Source organism: Dendronephthya gigantea, unplaced genomic scaffold (genome assembly GCF_004324835.1).
Source record: "Dendronephthya gigantea isolate DGI-Jeju-01 unplaced genomic scaffold, DenGig_1.0 000058F, whole genome shotgun sequence".
Classification (NCBI taxonomy): domain Eukaryota; kingdom Metazoa; phylum Cnidaria; class Anthozoa; order Malacalcyonacea; family Nephtheidae; genus Dendronephthya; species Dendronephthya gigantea.
Window position 1 is genome coordinate 919,970 of NW_021163068.1, and position 13,150 is coordinate 933,119.

At 37.5% G+C, this 13,150-nt stretch overlaps 1 protein-coding gene across 5 annotated transcripts in view; it reads left to right on the plus strand.

Moving 5' to 3' along the window:
* Positions 1-12,354, plus strand: part of LOC114529957 (deleted in malignant brain tumors 1 protein-like) — a 31,144-nt gene extending 18,790 nt beyond the window's left edge. For 3 of the 5 annotated variants that reach the window (XM_028551526.1, XM_028551529.1, XM_028551528.1), the window contains 8 exons: positions 2,617-2,940; positions 3,743-4,066; positions 5,948-6,274; positions 6,737-7,072; positions 8,770-9,102; positions 9,419-9,751; positions 10,377-10,643; positions 11,679-12,354. In XM_028551526.1, coding sequence (XP_028407327.1) covers positions 2,617-2,940; positions 3,743-4,066; positions 5,948-6,274; positions 6,737-7,072; positions 8,770-9,102; positions 9,419-9,751; positions 10,377-10,643; positions 11,679-12,001 — 2,567 coding nt within the window. In that variant the 3' untranslated portion in view covers positions 12,002-12,354. Of the gene's footprint in view, positions 1-2,616; positions 2,941-3,742; positions 4,067-5,947; positions 6,275-6,736; positions 7,073-8,769; positions 9,103-9,418; positions 9,752-10,376; positions 10,644-11,678 lie in introns of those variants that run through there. The other 2 variants (XM_028551527.1, XM_028551530.1) reach the window with 2 other exon arrangements.
* Positions 12,355-13,150: the final 796 nt, after the last annotated feature.

Sequence of the window (13,150 nt, forward strand, 5' to 3'; positions counted from 1 at the left end):
CGTAGTAAGCCGATAGAGTTGAGAATGCTTGATCAAGGACATTACTTCCCCTGGTAGGCTTAGTGACCAGAGTTTTCAATCTAAAGGAATTGCACAGATTTCCTGGCTTAAATTGGTTAAAATCTCCGAGAACCAAGACAGCGGAATTAGGATAGCTGGCCAGTGAGGAATCTAAACATTTGAAGATATGCGTTCGAAGCACGTGGGGAGGGTGATAAACTGCTCCCAGGATAATGGAGTTTATTCCTCGTGGTAATCGATCCATTTTGATTAAAAACCATTGACTCTCAATTTCTGGATCGCCTAGGTCAGTTAATTCAGTAAAATTAAGGTTTGAGTTAAAATAGGAACAAAGACCACCACCGCGCTGGTTATTCATTCTATCCCGTCGGCACGATACATAACCAGGTATACGAATAGACTCGTTAGTTATTTGTGGATTTAACCATGTTTCAGTAATTACGGCAACGTCACACAGTTCGATAGAAATTGATGCAGAAACTTCGTCTAACTTGTTGACCATCGACCTAACATTACTAAACCAAATTTTTGGAAAGCGTGGGATCGTTACAGGGGTCTTCAATGGGATTAATAATCTAAAATTGGGAACCCTGATGCACTCCCGCCGTTTGTTTTTTCTGTAAGTAATCCTAGTAGGTATTCTCATCTCTGCTGGCTGATATTGTTCCGTGTTACTCGATGAACATAGTGGAGGTATTCCTCCCACGACTTCATTTGTTCTATATGGAGTCTTTTTGAAAACTCGAGTTGAACTTTATCTGGGGCTTAATATAAGTTGGCGGCTGCCAGGACTGGCACTCTTGTTGGATTCCGAGGCGGCCTTGGACGGTGATTTCTCCTTGGACGACGGTTTCTCCTGGACGCTTTTAATAAAAAATTTTGATCACGATTTCTGACTAGATGTCGATCGGTTAAAAAGGGGTGATTTGAGTCTTGAATTCCAGGTATATAGCCGCAATGCCTGGGTCTTGCAGGGAAAGGCTTCTTGCGCAATTCGCTTTCGCAGTCTTGCTTTTGAAGGAATGCTTTGTGTTGTTTAGCACGGTAATGATGAACCTGTTGACTTAATTAATCATTTGCATTTTGTTGATTTGCATTTAGTTGATCTAGATTTGGACTAAGACACCGGTGGCTTTTACTTGCATTTGGGAGATGACCAGCAGTTGGATCTTTTAGTTGGATCTTTCTGACTAGGTGTCGATCAGTTATAGAGGGGTGATTTGAGTCTTGAATTCCAGGTATAGAGCCGCAACGCCTAGGTCTTGCAGGGAAAGGCATCTTGCGCAATTCGCTTTCACAGTCGTGTTTTTGAAGGAATGCTTTGTGTTGTTTAGCACGGTAATGATAAACCTGTTGTCTTAGTGAATCATTTGCATTTAGTTGATTTGCATTTAGTTGATCAAAATTTGGACTAAGGCAGTGGTGGATTTTACTTGCATTAGGGAGATGACCAGCAGTTGGATCATTTTGTTCGTCATCAGTAACAATGATGACAGAATCATTAGCAGCTATTAAGCCCTTCGTTATACGGTTATGGTTTTGATATTCAAGCACCGATTCGTGACCCAGACCATTGGATAGGTTACGTTTGCTATTAACTGAGGCTAATCCGGGAGGACTTAATCTGTATTGTTCTCTATGTTCGCTGTTCCCTTTAGATATGATTTAATTAACAAAATCTCATCTTTGAGACGGTTTACCTCATGCTCTAAAGCACTGTTCTTTGCCTTTTCTCCCTCAAGATCAATAGGTAGGCAAGCTACTTCTTTAGACAGTTTAGATACTACGATTGCTGGGGGATCACCACGGGAATCGTTTAGGGCCTGCATTGAGTCGACCTTGCTATTCAGAATCTCAATCTCCAACATTATACTTTCCAAATATTCGCAGTTGTTATCATGATGGTCAATACTTTTGAAAGCATTTTCCGGCACATCTATGGCTGGCGTCAATAGGTCGATCAAACAGGCTTTTGCTTTTTTTCCAACTGTTCCTTTGAAAGTTAAGGCATTTCACTTGCCTTAACTTTCCGGGATACCATGTCATAGATAGATCTGTATTGTGGGCATCAAAACACTTTGAAACGCCTCCTGACCGCCGCCACTTGCCTTGTTGACCGAGGGCATTCGCCACAAAATCTTGTAAGGATTCGTAGCTATCCTGCCATTTAATTCGCTTACCAACGTAAGAAATACTATCCGATGTTATATACTTGTTTATTTTGAGGAAATCAAAGGTGTCAATGAGATTTTTATTTATCGACTCGGAGCTATGAAAACTGTGTCCATCCGCCATGATGGGTAAAGCAACTTAAGTTAGGGTGTCACCCTATGCAAGTGGAATGCTATTTATTGCAGAATTTTCTGGCCATGTTGCTTCATCGAAATGAAACAGTAGTGCCTGATTCATTTTGCTCAAACATTTCCTATATGCAATTACGAATACTAATTCTAACTTTAAAAAATTATATTTCAAAGTTTATACTCCATTATTAGAGGGGAAATAATATTATCCGTAGACATATTACTGTTGAGAGAGGCCTATACCATCCTCTAGCTATTTCTCTGGGTGTGACAATCTCTTATTATCTTGCAGAGGCTGTATTGGTAAGGTTGCAAGGACCATCAAGTTCAAATGGTATTGGTCGTGTTGAAGTATTATATCGTGGGCAATGGGGGACAATTTGTCGTGATAGATGGGATTCAAGAGATGCTCAGGTTGTATGTCGTCAACTTGGTTATAAAGATGGTGCCAGACCATTTTATGGTGGGCTTGTTCCTTCTGGTTCTGGACAAATATGGTTGGATGATGTTGATTGCAAAGGAACAGAACGGACTATAGCAAGTTGCTCTCATGGAGGTTGGGGTCTTCATAATTGTGGACACCGAGAAGATGCGGGAGTTGAATGTAGTCCAACAGGTACAAGTTATCGGTTCATTTTTTATTTTTTTTGGTAAAATGGTATTTCAATCGTAAAACTTTAACACCTGCTTTGAATTTTTTGAATTTATCTCCGAGCTGGCGCGGAACGCTTTGCGAGGGTACTAATTCCGTTGCGGCATTAATTACACCCGGGTATTGTGACAGAACATAGCGGAATCCAAAGTTGCCCAAATTCCATGTCATGGACCATGAACGTTCAATGGTCATGGTACTTGTGCGCACGCGCAAAATTTGAGCGAGTAGAGACTGGTAATTAGAAACTTGCTGATTGGCTAAGACGAAACGCTTCTGCTTTAGTGAAAAACGTCAGCAACTTAATTGTCATTTTGCAAACTATTTTTTCAAAAAGATGTTTCGGAAGCACAATATGAAATGTGGAATCAAATAAGATGAAATAAACAGTGGGAAGAGTTTAAGATATTATCAAGTAGCGGTGAAAAGGAACAACTCGTTTATAATCAAAGGCAACTTTGGGCAACTTCTGTCACATTACAGCCGCTAGGCGGCTAGTTTGAATTTCAAAGGTATCAGTTTTTTTACCCACGCAGATGTCCATATCGACACGTACGCACAGGGTAGTTTATACTCACCGAAATAACAAAATATCAATCCACATCATCTATTTGAGACATTTATATTTCTGACATGGGACACAATATGTGTCTCGTGGCTACGATAATCTAAGCAAGACGTCTTCACACATATTATAAAGTGTTGAGGTATAACATAATATAGGCCTATTACGTTTGTCCCTCCTGCTTCATTTTGGCGATTTTAGATTCACCTGTTTCGGTCAGATTACAAGGACCTTCAAATGGAACAGGAACTGGTCGGGTTGAGGTATTCTATCATGGTCAATGGGGAACAATTTGTTATTATGGATGGGATATGAGAGACACTAGAGTTGTTTGTCGTCAACTTGGTTATCCCGATACCGTAAGAACTCTTCGAAGAAACGAGGTTCCCTCTGGTTCTGGACAGATATGGTTTTCCTTCGTCGCTTGTTCTGGAGAAGAACAAAATATAACAAGTTGCTCTTATAGAATGGGTTATCCTGATTGCTCGCATTCTGCAGACGTTGGAGTAAAATGTTCAAGAACAGGTAAATCCTTGGAATTCATTAAAGCACTAACTTCTCTTCAATTCTCTCAGATTAGCATCAAAATAATGTGGTATAACTAATGCCTAAAATAGACAAAACACTTCTCTACGTTTCGACCTGACGGCCTTCGTCAGGAGAGTTAGTGCGTCGAAAGTTTTTTTGTCTATTTTAGTCAGATATAAAGTTAAAATTACGTAAATTATTTTCACGACTACAGATTTTACAGAAAAACAGTTAGCGGAAACGTTTTAACACTTGTATAAATATGTACAGTATGCACCAAACGGGCGGAACTCTTCTATTGTTCTGTGTAGAGAAAAACGCATTAATTCAAATACCAGGAGGATTATTTCATTCAATGTCATTGGAAAGATAATGCATCAGACCCGGTCCATACATTCCGAATTCCTTTGTATCCGCAAAAAAATTGTTGCGGTCATGCTTAGCGTCCACACGTGTTGCATTGTTCTCCATAATTTTGGAAACTTTTAGTATTGTTTTTAAAAACGCAAGAAAAATCTCATTCCATTACTTCTCAGCAAGATAACTTTAAGTGTAAAAAAGCTAACTTGCCAGAATTTTCATGACTGACTTAAAACACTTTTTTCTTCGAATTAATTAAAACAACTGTAATTCGTTTGGCCTAAGTAAATTAGAGACAGTTTTGTGGGATCGCTCGTTTCAATTTAAAGTTTGCCAAACTATTACTAAAAATACATTCATGCACCAACCCCTCGCCTCGGTTAAACAAACAATTAGTTAAGCATAGGGATAATAACATGATAGAAAATTTATACGGCTTGGGGCTGTGGTTAGAGGGTGGAGGGTACGTGGTATCACAGTTAACGGAATATACATGGTTTGGAATCCACATAAAGTTACAATACAACTCATTAACTATGTTGAGGTAGATTTATGCAAAAAAATTGTTCCTGTATCATCACATGTCTATTGTATTTTGCACAGATAAACCAATAGCAAACTTCTAATTAACATATTTTTCAAGTCAAGGTTGGTGAGCTTAGCAAGACGTATGCTATTGGTAAATTTGGCTAAAATACAATAGACACGTGACGAGAAAGAAACCATTTGTGCATAAACCTGGGGGCAGTTGTACGAAAGGCGGATACCGCTATCCACCGGCTAGTGTTTTTTAATCGCTCTAAAATTGCTCGTTGTTTTGCATAACCTAGACTAAACCATAATATTCTTAAGTTGGGGGATATCCTTCATTACTGTCGACTCCCAATCTGTAATTTCACTGCTTTTCAGGCATGTTTAAAACGGTTGAAGAAATCACTATCCGGTGGATAGCGCTATCCGCCTTTCGTACGAACGGACAACAACATAATTAATGTGTTGTATTGTACTTTCATTTAGTTTCCAAACGGTGTATATTCTATTAACTGTGGTGGTATGTGAAAAAATAAGTATTGAAATATATTTCTGGAAGTGGAAGCACTGCAGTCATATCAACTTGCAACGGCCGTACATTTTTAAAGGATCCAAGTTTACCCTCATATTTTTGGGAAAAATTGCAAAAATACGACAGATTCTTGCCTTTTTATGGAAGTTGAGTTACTCATCTATAGTCAGATGATGTATTTTCTTGTATTTGGTATAGTCAGATGATGTATTTTCTATTAATTACAATGAAATATAACATCAGACGTCTCATCAAAGTTTATAGATGAAATTATGTGGTCTATCACATAACACAATTATGCAGATTTATCCCCGAGAGGGCGCGGAGCGCCCTGTGAGGGTACCAATTACGCTGGGAGATTAATTACACCCGGGTATTGTGATATATAGAACATAATGGAATGTTTATATCACATCATATCACATATTCAATTGGCCACGTTTACTATTTTACAGCTATAACTGCGTCAGTCAGGTTACAAGGACCATTAAGTTACGATGGTATCGGTCGTGTCGAGGTATTCTTCAACGGAACTTGGGGAACTATCTGTGGTTATGGATGGGATTTAAGAGATGCCAGGGTGGTGTGTCGTCAACTCGGTTATCAAAATGTTGCTCGGGCCTTTTATATGAATCAGGTTTCTTCTGGTTCTGGACAGATATGGTTACAAAATCTCAAATGTACTGGCTCAGAGCGTAATATTGCAAGTTGTGTTCATAGAGGTTGGGGTGATACTTATTGCTCACATTCAAGAGATGTAGGAGTTGAATGCAGTACAACAGGTAAAAGATAAAAAAATCTAAATAATCAATTATCACATTAATTAAAATTAAGTTAGATCAATTGAAAGTGTTAGGTACCTGAAGTAAACAGTTTTTGATCGTATAAAACATTTCCTAGTGGCGATACTATTCGAATTCGTGATCCAATAGGTGCGAAAACAATACGATTGATTCTGTGAGTGTTTGAATTTAGTGAAAGCAGCCGTGCAATGGTAATAGCTATTTGCACGGATAGACCGTGCACTATAGAAACTTGAAAAAGGCGTAACATTTTTATTGGCATAAATTAACACCATATGTTTTGGATACATAATAATATGATCTATTTGTAACTTTACTATCATTAACTAACCTCATTTATTTACGTTCACACTATTTCAAGGTTTTGCAGCTACACTTTTTCTTGTGATTTTAAACTTTCTCTTAAGTCGCACAACATGCATTAATTGTATATTCTTATAGATTTTTCAGCTACGCCTGTGTCGCTAAGGTTGCGCGGACCTTTACGTGAGAAAGGAACAGGTCGTGTCGAAGTGTTCTATCATGGATATTGGGGTACAATCTGTGATAATTCATGGGATTTAAAAGAAGCTAGGGTTGTATGCCATCAACTTGGTTATCTGGATGCTGTTAAAACTCTTCAAAGAAACGAAGTCCCCAAAGGTTCTGGGCAAGTCTGGTTACATTATGTCTATTGCAATGGCCAAGAGCACAATATAACAAGTTGCTCTCACAGTTCTTGGGGAGTTAATCCTTGCACCCATCTCAACGACGCTGGAGTTCAATGTTCTACAACAGGTCGGTAGCTACTTAAAATACATTGTGTAGTATCCTCCAGGTCTCTCTAATACGACCAATGTTGTATAAGGTCGAAAAGATCGTTTCATTAGAATTCCGTTTCGCACGATAGGAGTACACTGATAATTTACATTGATTATTGATTCAATTATTCAAAATAGCCATTGCTTTAAGAAAGCGATGTTACATAAATAGAGAATAGTGGCCAATGTATAGTTACGCATGTCGTAAATTGTTTTTCCTTTAAAAAAGACTCTTATACTAAGAAATAAATTAGACCAATAAATGGATTAAATCTCTTTTTGCCTCTTTGCCTCTTCAGCTAAAGGGCAAAACTACGTCCCCTAAGGGGCTGATTACATGGAGTGTTTTCAGCCCGGGCTGGGTTTCAACCCCGCCAACCGGGCTGAAACTTCAGCCCGGGGTTGTTATAAAATTCTAACAAAATCACGCACGCGATTACATGACAAGAATTTCAGTCGGGGCTTAAACTTTGTGTTGTTGTCATGTAGCTAATCGTAAATAACTCCAGGGTTTAAATAAACTGGGTTTAAATAAATCGTTAAACCCAGACAGAAAAATTCCCCTTGACAATGCTTTCTCGTTTGTTTATTTCATTTTTATGTGCAGTCTTAAAGGTTGAGTTATTGTCATTTGGGATTTTAAAGCGCTCGAAGAATCGAAATAGGTCTACTATCAGCCCGAGTTTACAAACTCAGCCTGGGCTAAAATTTCAGCCCTGGTCTTGAAATAATTCTGACGTGTCATAACACAGCCCTGGCTAAAACTTGTCATGTAATTGCAAAATACTTTGGCCCCAGTTTTCCGGGGTGAAACTCTGCCCGGGCTGAAATGACACCATGTAATCAGCCCCTAAATCTGAGTCGACACTAAAATGGCTGTTTTCAAAAAGTAGTTCGTGACAAAGCAAAAAATAACAAGATCATGTAACGGGTAAATTTTGAAATATTGAGTCGTATAAATCTTAAAAATGTATGAAATCCTGTCGGCCCATTTGAAAAAAATTTCGGCGAATGCGCAAGATGTTAAAAAGCAAACAAACATATATCTTGTAAACAAATGACAATATAACAGTGATGCATTTATAACAACCGAAATAAGGTCTCTCGTGAGACCCTTCCACGAAATCTAAGAATACAGTTAAAAAGCGCCCTACAACAGCATTTTTGTTAAAATAATTCCTGTCTTCATCTGTCACTTTGACATACACCACTCGTTGCATGCCATTTTGAAAAATCTTCTCTAATGATTATTGGGTAAAAAGCTGAGTTTGCTCGACCAACCAGAGGCCGGAATTTTCAATAGTCATCTCTGTAATTACACTAAATATATATTGGACAGTTATTCTGCGAATTCGAATCTGCATGAATACACTTTTTATACCATTTACATCCATCATCGGCCATAGATTGAATACTTAATAGAACAATAAAGCGCTCTATGCAAAGACATTACAGGACAATTTTCTTCATAATATTCTTGTAATTTTGCATGGCGATAAAACAATATAATGTAAGTATATTACCTTGAGTAGGGTAACACTGGAAATTTCATTTTCAAATGTGTTTAAAAAAAAAGAAACCCTGAATATTTCCTATACCGATTTTTAACTGGCCTTTCTATACGTTCATTCTCTATTATCGTCTATAAAACAATTTTCTACACTTCTTTTTCAGCCATAACAGCGCCAATAAGGTTACAAGGGCGATCAAGTAAAGAAGGTACTGGTCGTGTTGAAGTATTCTACAATGGACAATGGGGGACAATTTGTGATTCAGAATGGGATTTTAAAGATGCTAGGGTTGTATGTCGTCAACTTGGTTATCCCGATGCTGTCAAAACTCTTAAAAGGAACCAGTTGGTTTCTCCTGGCTCAGGAAAAATATGGCTATCCGATGTTGGTTGCACTGGGAAAGAACAAAATATTGCAAGTTGTACTCATGGTGGTTGGGGGGAAGCTCCTAATTGCTATCATTCTCTAGACGCCGGAGTTAAATGTTCCAAGACAGGTAATTAATTATTTAAAATCAATGTCGGAGAGCATATGAAACGAATTCGTCTTTCACCGTGATATAGAAACGAGTTGATAATTTCAACAGACTCTATTACGTCAATTTTGCAAGTTGTTTCTCAGTAGCTTCATGCGCTTTTGTCGCTGACCATATCACAAGAATGAAAATTTCATACTCAGATCTCAGCCTGTCTCCAGGAGCAGTTCAAAAAGGTGTTGCTAGAGATGCTTGATTTGTCTTACCATGAACACTGTAAAAGCAAATATGCATTGATATATTCGCTTATATACACATTCCTCACATATTTTTCCAGTAATAACTGCGTCACTCAGGCTACAAGGGCCACTTAGGGAAGATGGTACTGGTCGTGTTGAGGTATTCTACAAGGGACAATGGGGAACAATCTGTGACAATCGATGGGATTTGCGAGATGCCAGGGTTGTATGCCGTCAGCTTGGTTACCACAACGTTGTGAGGACTCTTCCGAGGAGCGAGGTTATCTCTGGTTCCGGACCGATATGGTTAGCTAACGTTTATTGTACGGGAGAAGAACAAAATATTAACAGTTGTTTACATGATGGTTGGGGTGTCAGTTTTAGTCCGTGTTCTCATGATCGAGACGCCGGAGTAGAATGTTCTCCGACAGGTGATTATTTAAACAGGGCTTTATAACCAGCTCAAAAATTAGTGGTGTGATAATCATGTATTCAGATCCTCCTATTGATTATTTTGATTGCATACATATGCGATTTCAATAGAAATCCATCGGACAGAAGTGAAACATGAGTATATATACATAATTATAGGCAGCCCAGAAATGTTTTTGTTCTCGTGGCGTTCTCTTTCCGTTGATGCTAGTCAACTCTATTTAATACTACGAAAAAGTTGGCGAGTTATAACGTTTGTTAAAGCGTTAATATCTCTTAAGTTACAAATGAATGCAACCTGAAATTTACATCTTAAACGCCAGTAATTTGGTTACATTGTCTCTAAGATTTTACTTGAAGCGTGTATTAAAAGTTTGCTAAAAAGGCTTTCTCAGAATAATTTTAGGCATGGTATAGCCTTTCCGTCACCTGTTTTTTAAATGATCGTGCTTTACACACATGCAATGAAAATTTAAAGAGTGTTGGAAAACAGTCCAAGTCTGAAGCTTAATATATATGATATTTATGAAACGTTTCGCATGAGCGTAAGGTGTTTGCTTGATGTTTCATTAAGTGTAAAAACCTGTCATTAAAAATAATATTTTTGCCTGCCTAACATTTCAGAGAGGCCAAATGTAACAGTCAATTGTTCCAGTGTCATCGTAGTAAATCTTGGTGATGATATAACATGCTTGTGTGAAGGAAAAGGTGGAAAACCTCCAGCCAATGTGACATGGTATAAAGATGGCGTCCAGTTTGGTGACACAGAACAGGAGCAAAACGTGTTGAATCTCAGTAATGTCAGTGAAACAGATAATGGAACATACACATGTGTTGGAAAAAGCTACGCTCTCACGGATGAGAAATCAATCGAGATTGATTTTAATTACGGTAAACATAATTTAATTTACGGTAAATATTATATTTAGGTAAAACTTATTAGAAAAAACAATAAGTATTGTTGGTAATTAAAAGTACAGGGGTGACTATCAATATTTCTGGCCACCTATCTTTCAAGCGAACCTCGTTTACCCCGGGAAATTTTGTTGTACAGTCAAGCGACGTTATAAATATCACGTGCTAATCACGGAAGCGGTTTTTCAGTAAACATCCGGCGAGTCAAATATAATGAGGAATTAAGTATTTTGAAAGTATGTACAGAAGAAAAGGCAATCTTGGCCTAAGGTGTTTCAAGGTAAAAAAATACTTTGAATGTTCTATTTGAATTAGCCACCTCCGAGCATTTGTTAATGTTTGCAAAAAATTACATGCATCAGCAGCTGGCGCAATCGTAGCCTTTCCTGCGATCCGATTGCTTGTAGCAGCGGCCGGAATTTTACGATATCTGACCACGGTCCGGAATCTTATATTTTATCCTCGAGCGAAAGCGGTTTTTTTTTCTCCTAAAATATTTTTTCTAGGTTTGAAAAACGTCTGAGAAAAATTTTTGATACCTTGGGAAAATATTTTTCTATCCGGACCTCGCAGCCGGTAAATAACATACAAAATTATGCATGTATTCTATACAACCTACTTGCCAAAGGGTCTTGTAATGGGTCTATTTTGGCAAATAGTTGTGTAATAATATATGATTGCAAACAGGCTTCTAGCAAAAAATTCGTGAGTTGTCAGAATATCGCGAGGATCTTCTGAGAGGATTCCAAAACGTTGGAAATTTAAACAAGTATTGAGTTTTGAGGTTTCGCTTTCACTTTCACTTTCACAAGCATCTCGATCCTGTCCGAGACGATGTCATAGCATGACATCATTGAGGATTAAGAGAAAAAAAATGTTTAGCCGTCGTTTCGAAAACATAAATCAATAGACTTATGACTTTCAATAGACTTTCGTAAACATAATTTAAACGACCTGTATTTCAAACAGCCAAAAAATAGCTACAACAAATAATGCATGTTTTATTTTCAGAACATTTAGACTCCAAAGGTACAAAGGACGAAATGGAATGGTATATTTCTTTCATCATCGCCATGGCTGTAATTATTGTTGTATTTTGTGTTGCATATGCTGTGGTGTATTATCGTCGACGATGGTTAGAAAACAGAAATGCTGGATCGAGCACCGGTGTTCATGATACAAATGCAGGTGAAATTTACGAAGAGGTTAATCTTAAAGATTTGGCACGAAACCGCTACCAGTCACCAGGAGATGCCGTAAAGGATGATTACTCAAGCTATGCACAGTTAGATAAAGTGAGAGATGCAGAAAACACTTATCAAAGTTTAAAATAACTATAGTTGCGATAATACGATAATGACATGCGTCCATGCATGTAAGATATTTATAAGTAGACTTGCTTATCTGACAATTTCCAGCAAATATTATTAAAAAAAATACATTTACTAAAGTTAAGGGTGCTTAATAGTATTACGTAATCATCTAAACGGAATGTGGCCTATGGCCCATCGCTCATATACAATGCTGTTGGTAACTTCGTTAGAAATAACTAGTCACAAATATTCGTTATAATTTTCAGTAACTGGAACGGTAACTCGTTTTTATTTTTAAACATGTAAGGTAGCGGTATAACTAATTAAAAAAGCATTCAAAACTAAAACGATTATATATTACAAGTTGTAATACGCTCGGGACAAGTTATATTACATTTTTAAATAAAAAATTAAGGAATCATTATGTTCATACAAGGTTGCATCACATTGAATGCAAGCGTGCTATTCTGTCGAGGAACGGTCGGAACTAATCAGAAAGCTAAAAATTGTGTTTAGTTCTAATAGAAAAAAATGTTTTTCTTTGTTGTTTTTCGTTACTAGGCCTACTCAATACTCAAATGTTACTTGTAACTAAGTTACAAAAATAACTTTGTAACTAAAACCAGTTACAATTTCGAACTTGTAACTTGTGACTTGTACCGGTAACTTGCCATGATTCTAGCAGAGTACCTGTACACGTGTAATTAGTTATAAACAAGAGGTAACTGTTACAGCACTGCCCATATATTATATTTTGGCATTTGGTTAAGATAGGTCTTACGATTAACTTAGTCATAGAATTTCGGCACCTTCCCGCGGACTTTACTGAAAGATTGAGATTCTCGTGTGCATGGCAATTCGTACACGTAGTTTCACTGTACAAGCGATGATTCCTATTCTTGCCATTTTACCATAATATTATATGGCATTCGATACAAATATTTCGGTCACGAAATTTCAAGTTGTACCGTTGTGGTATCGTGTATTGCATTGAAGGGAAGATAATCAAGCAATAGCTACATAAACTGAAACAGAACTGAAACGGAAGCTGAAACAAAAAATTAAATAATTTTTTGCTGTCTGAAATAGTTACGAAATCTTTCGAAACTGTTTAGTTTAATGAAGAATTACACATGCCTTTTTACGTGTTTCGCCCACTTTGTCGCCAAT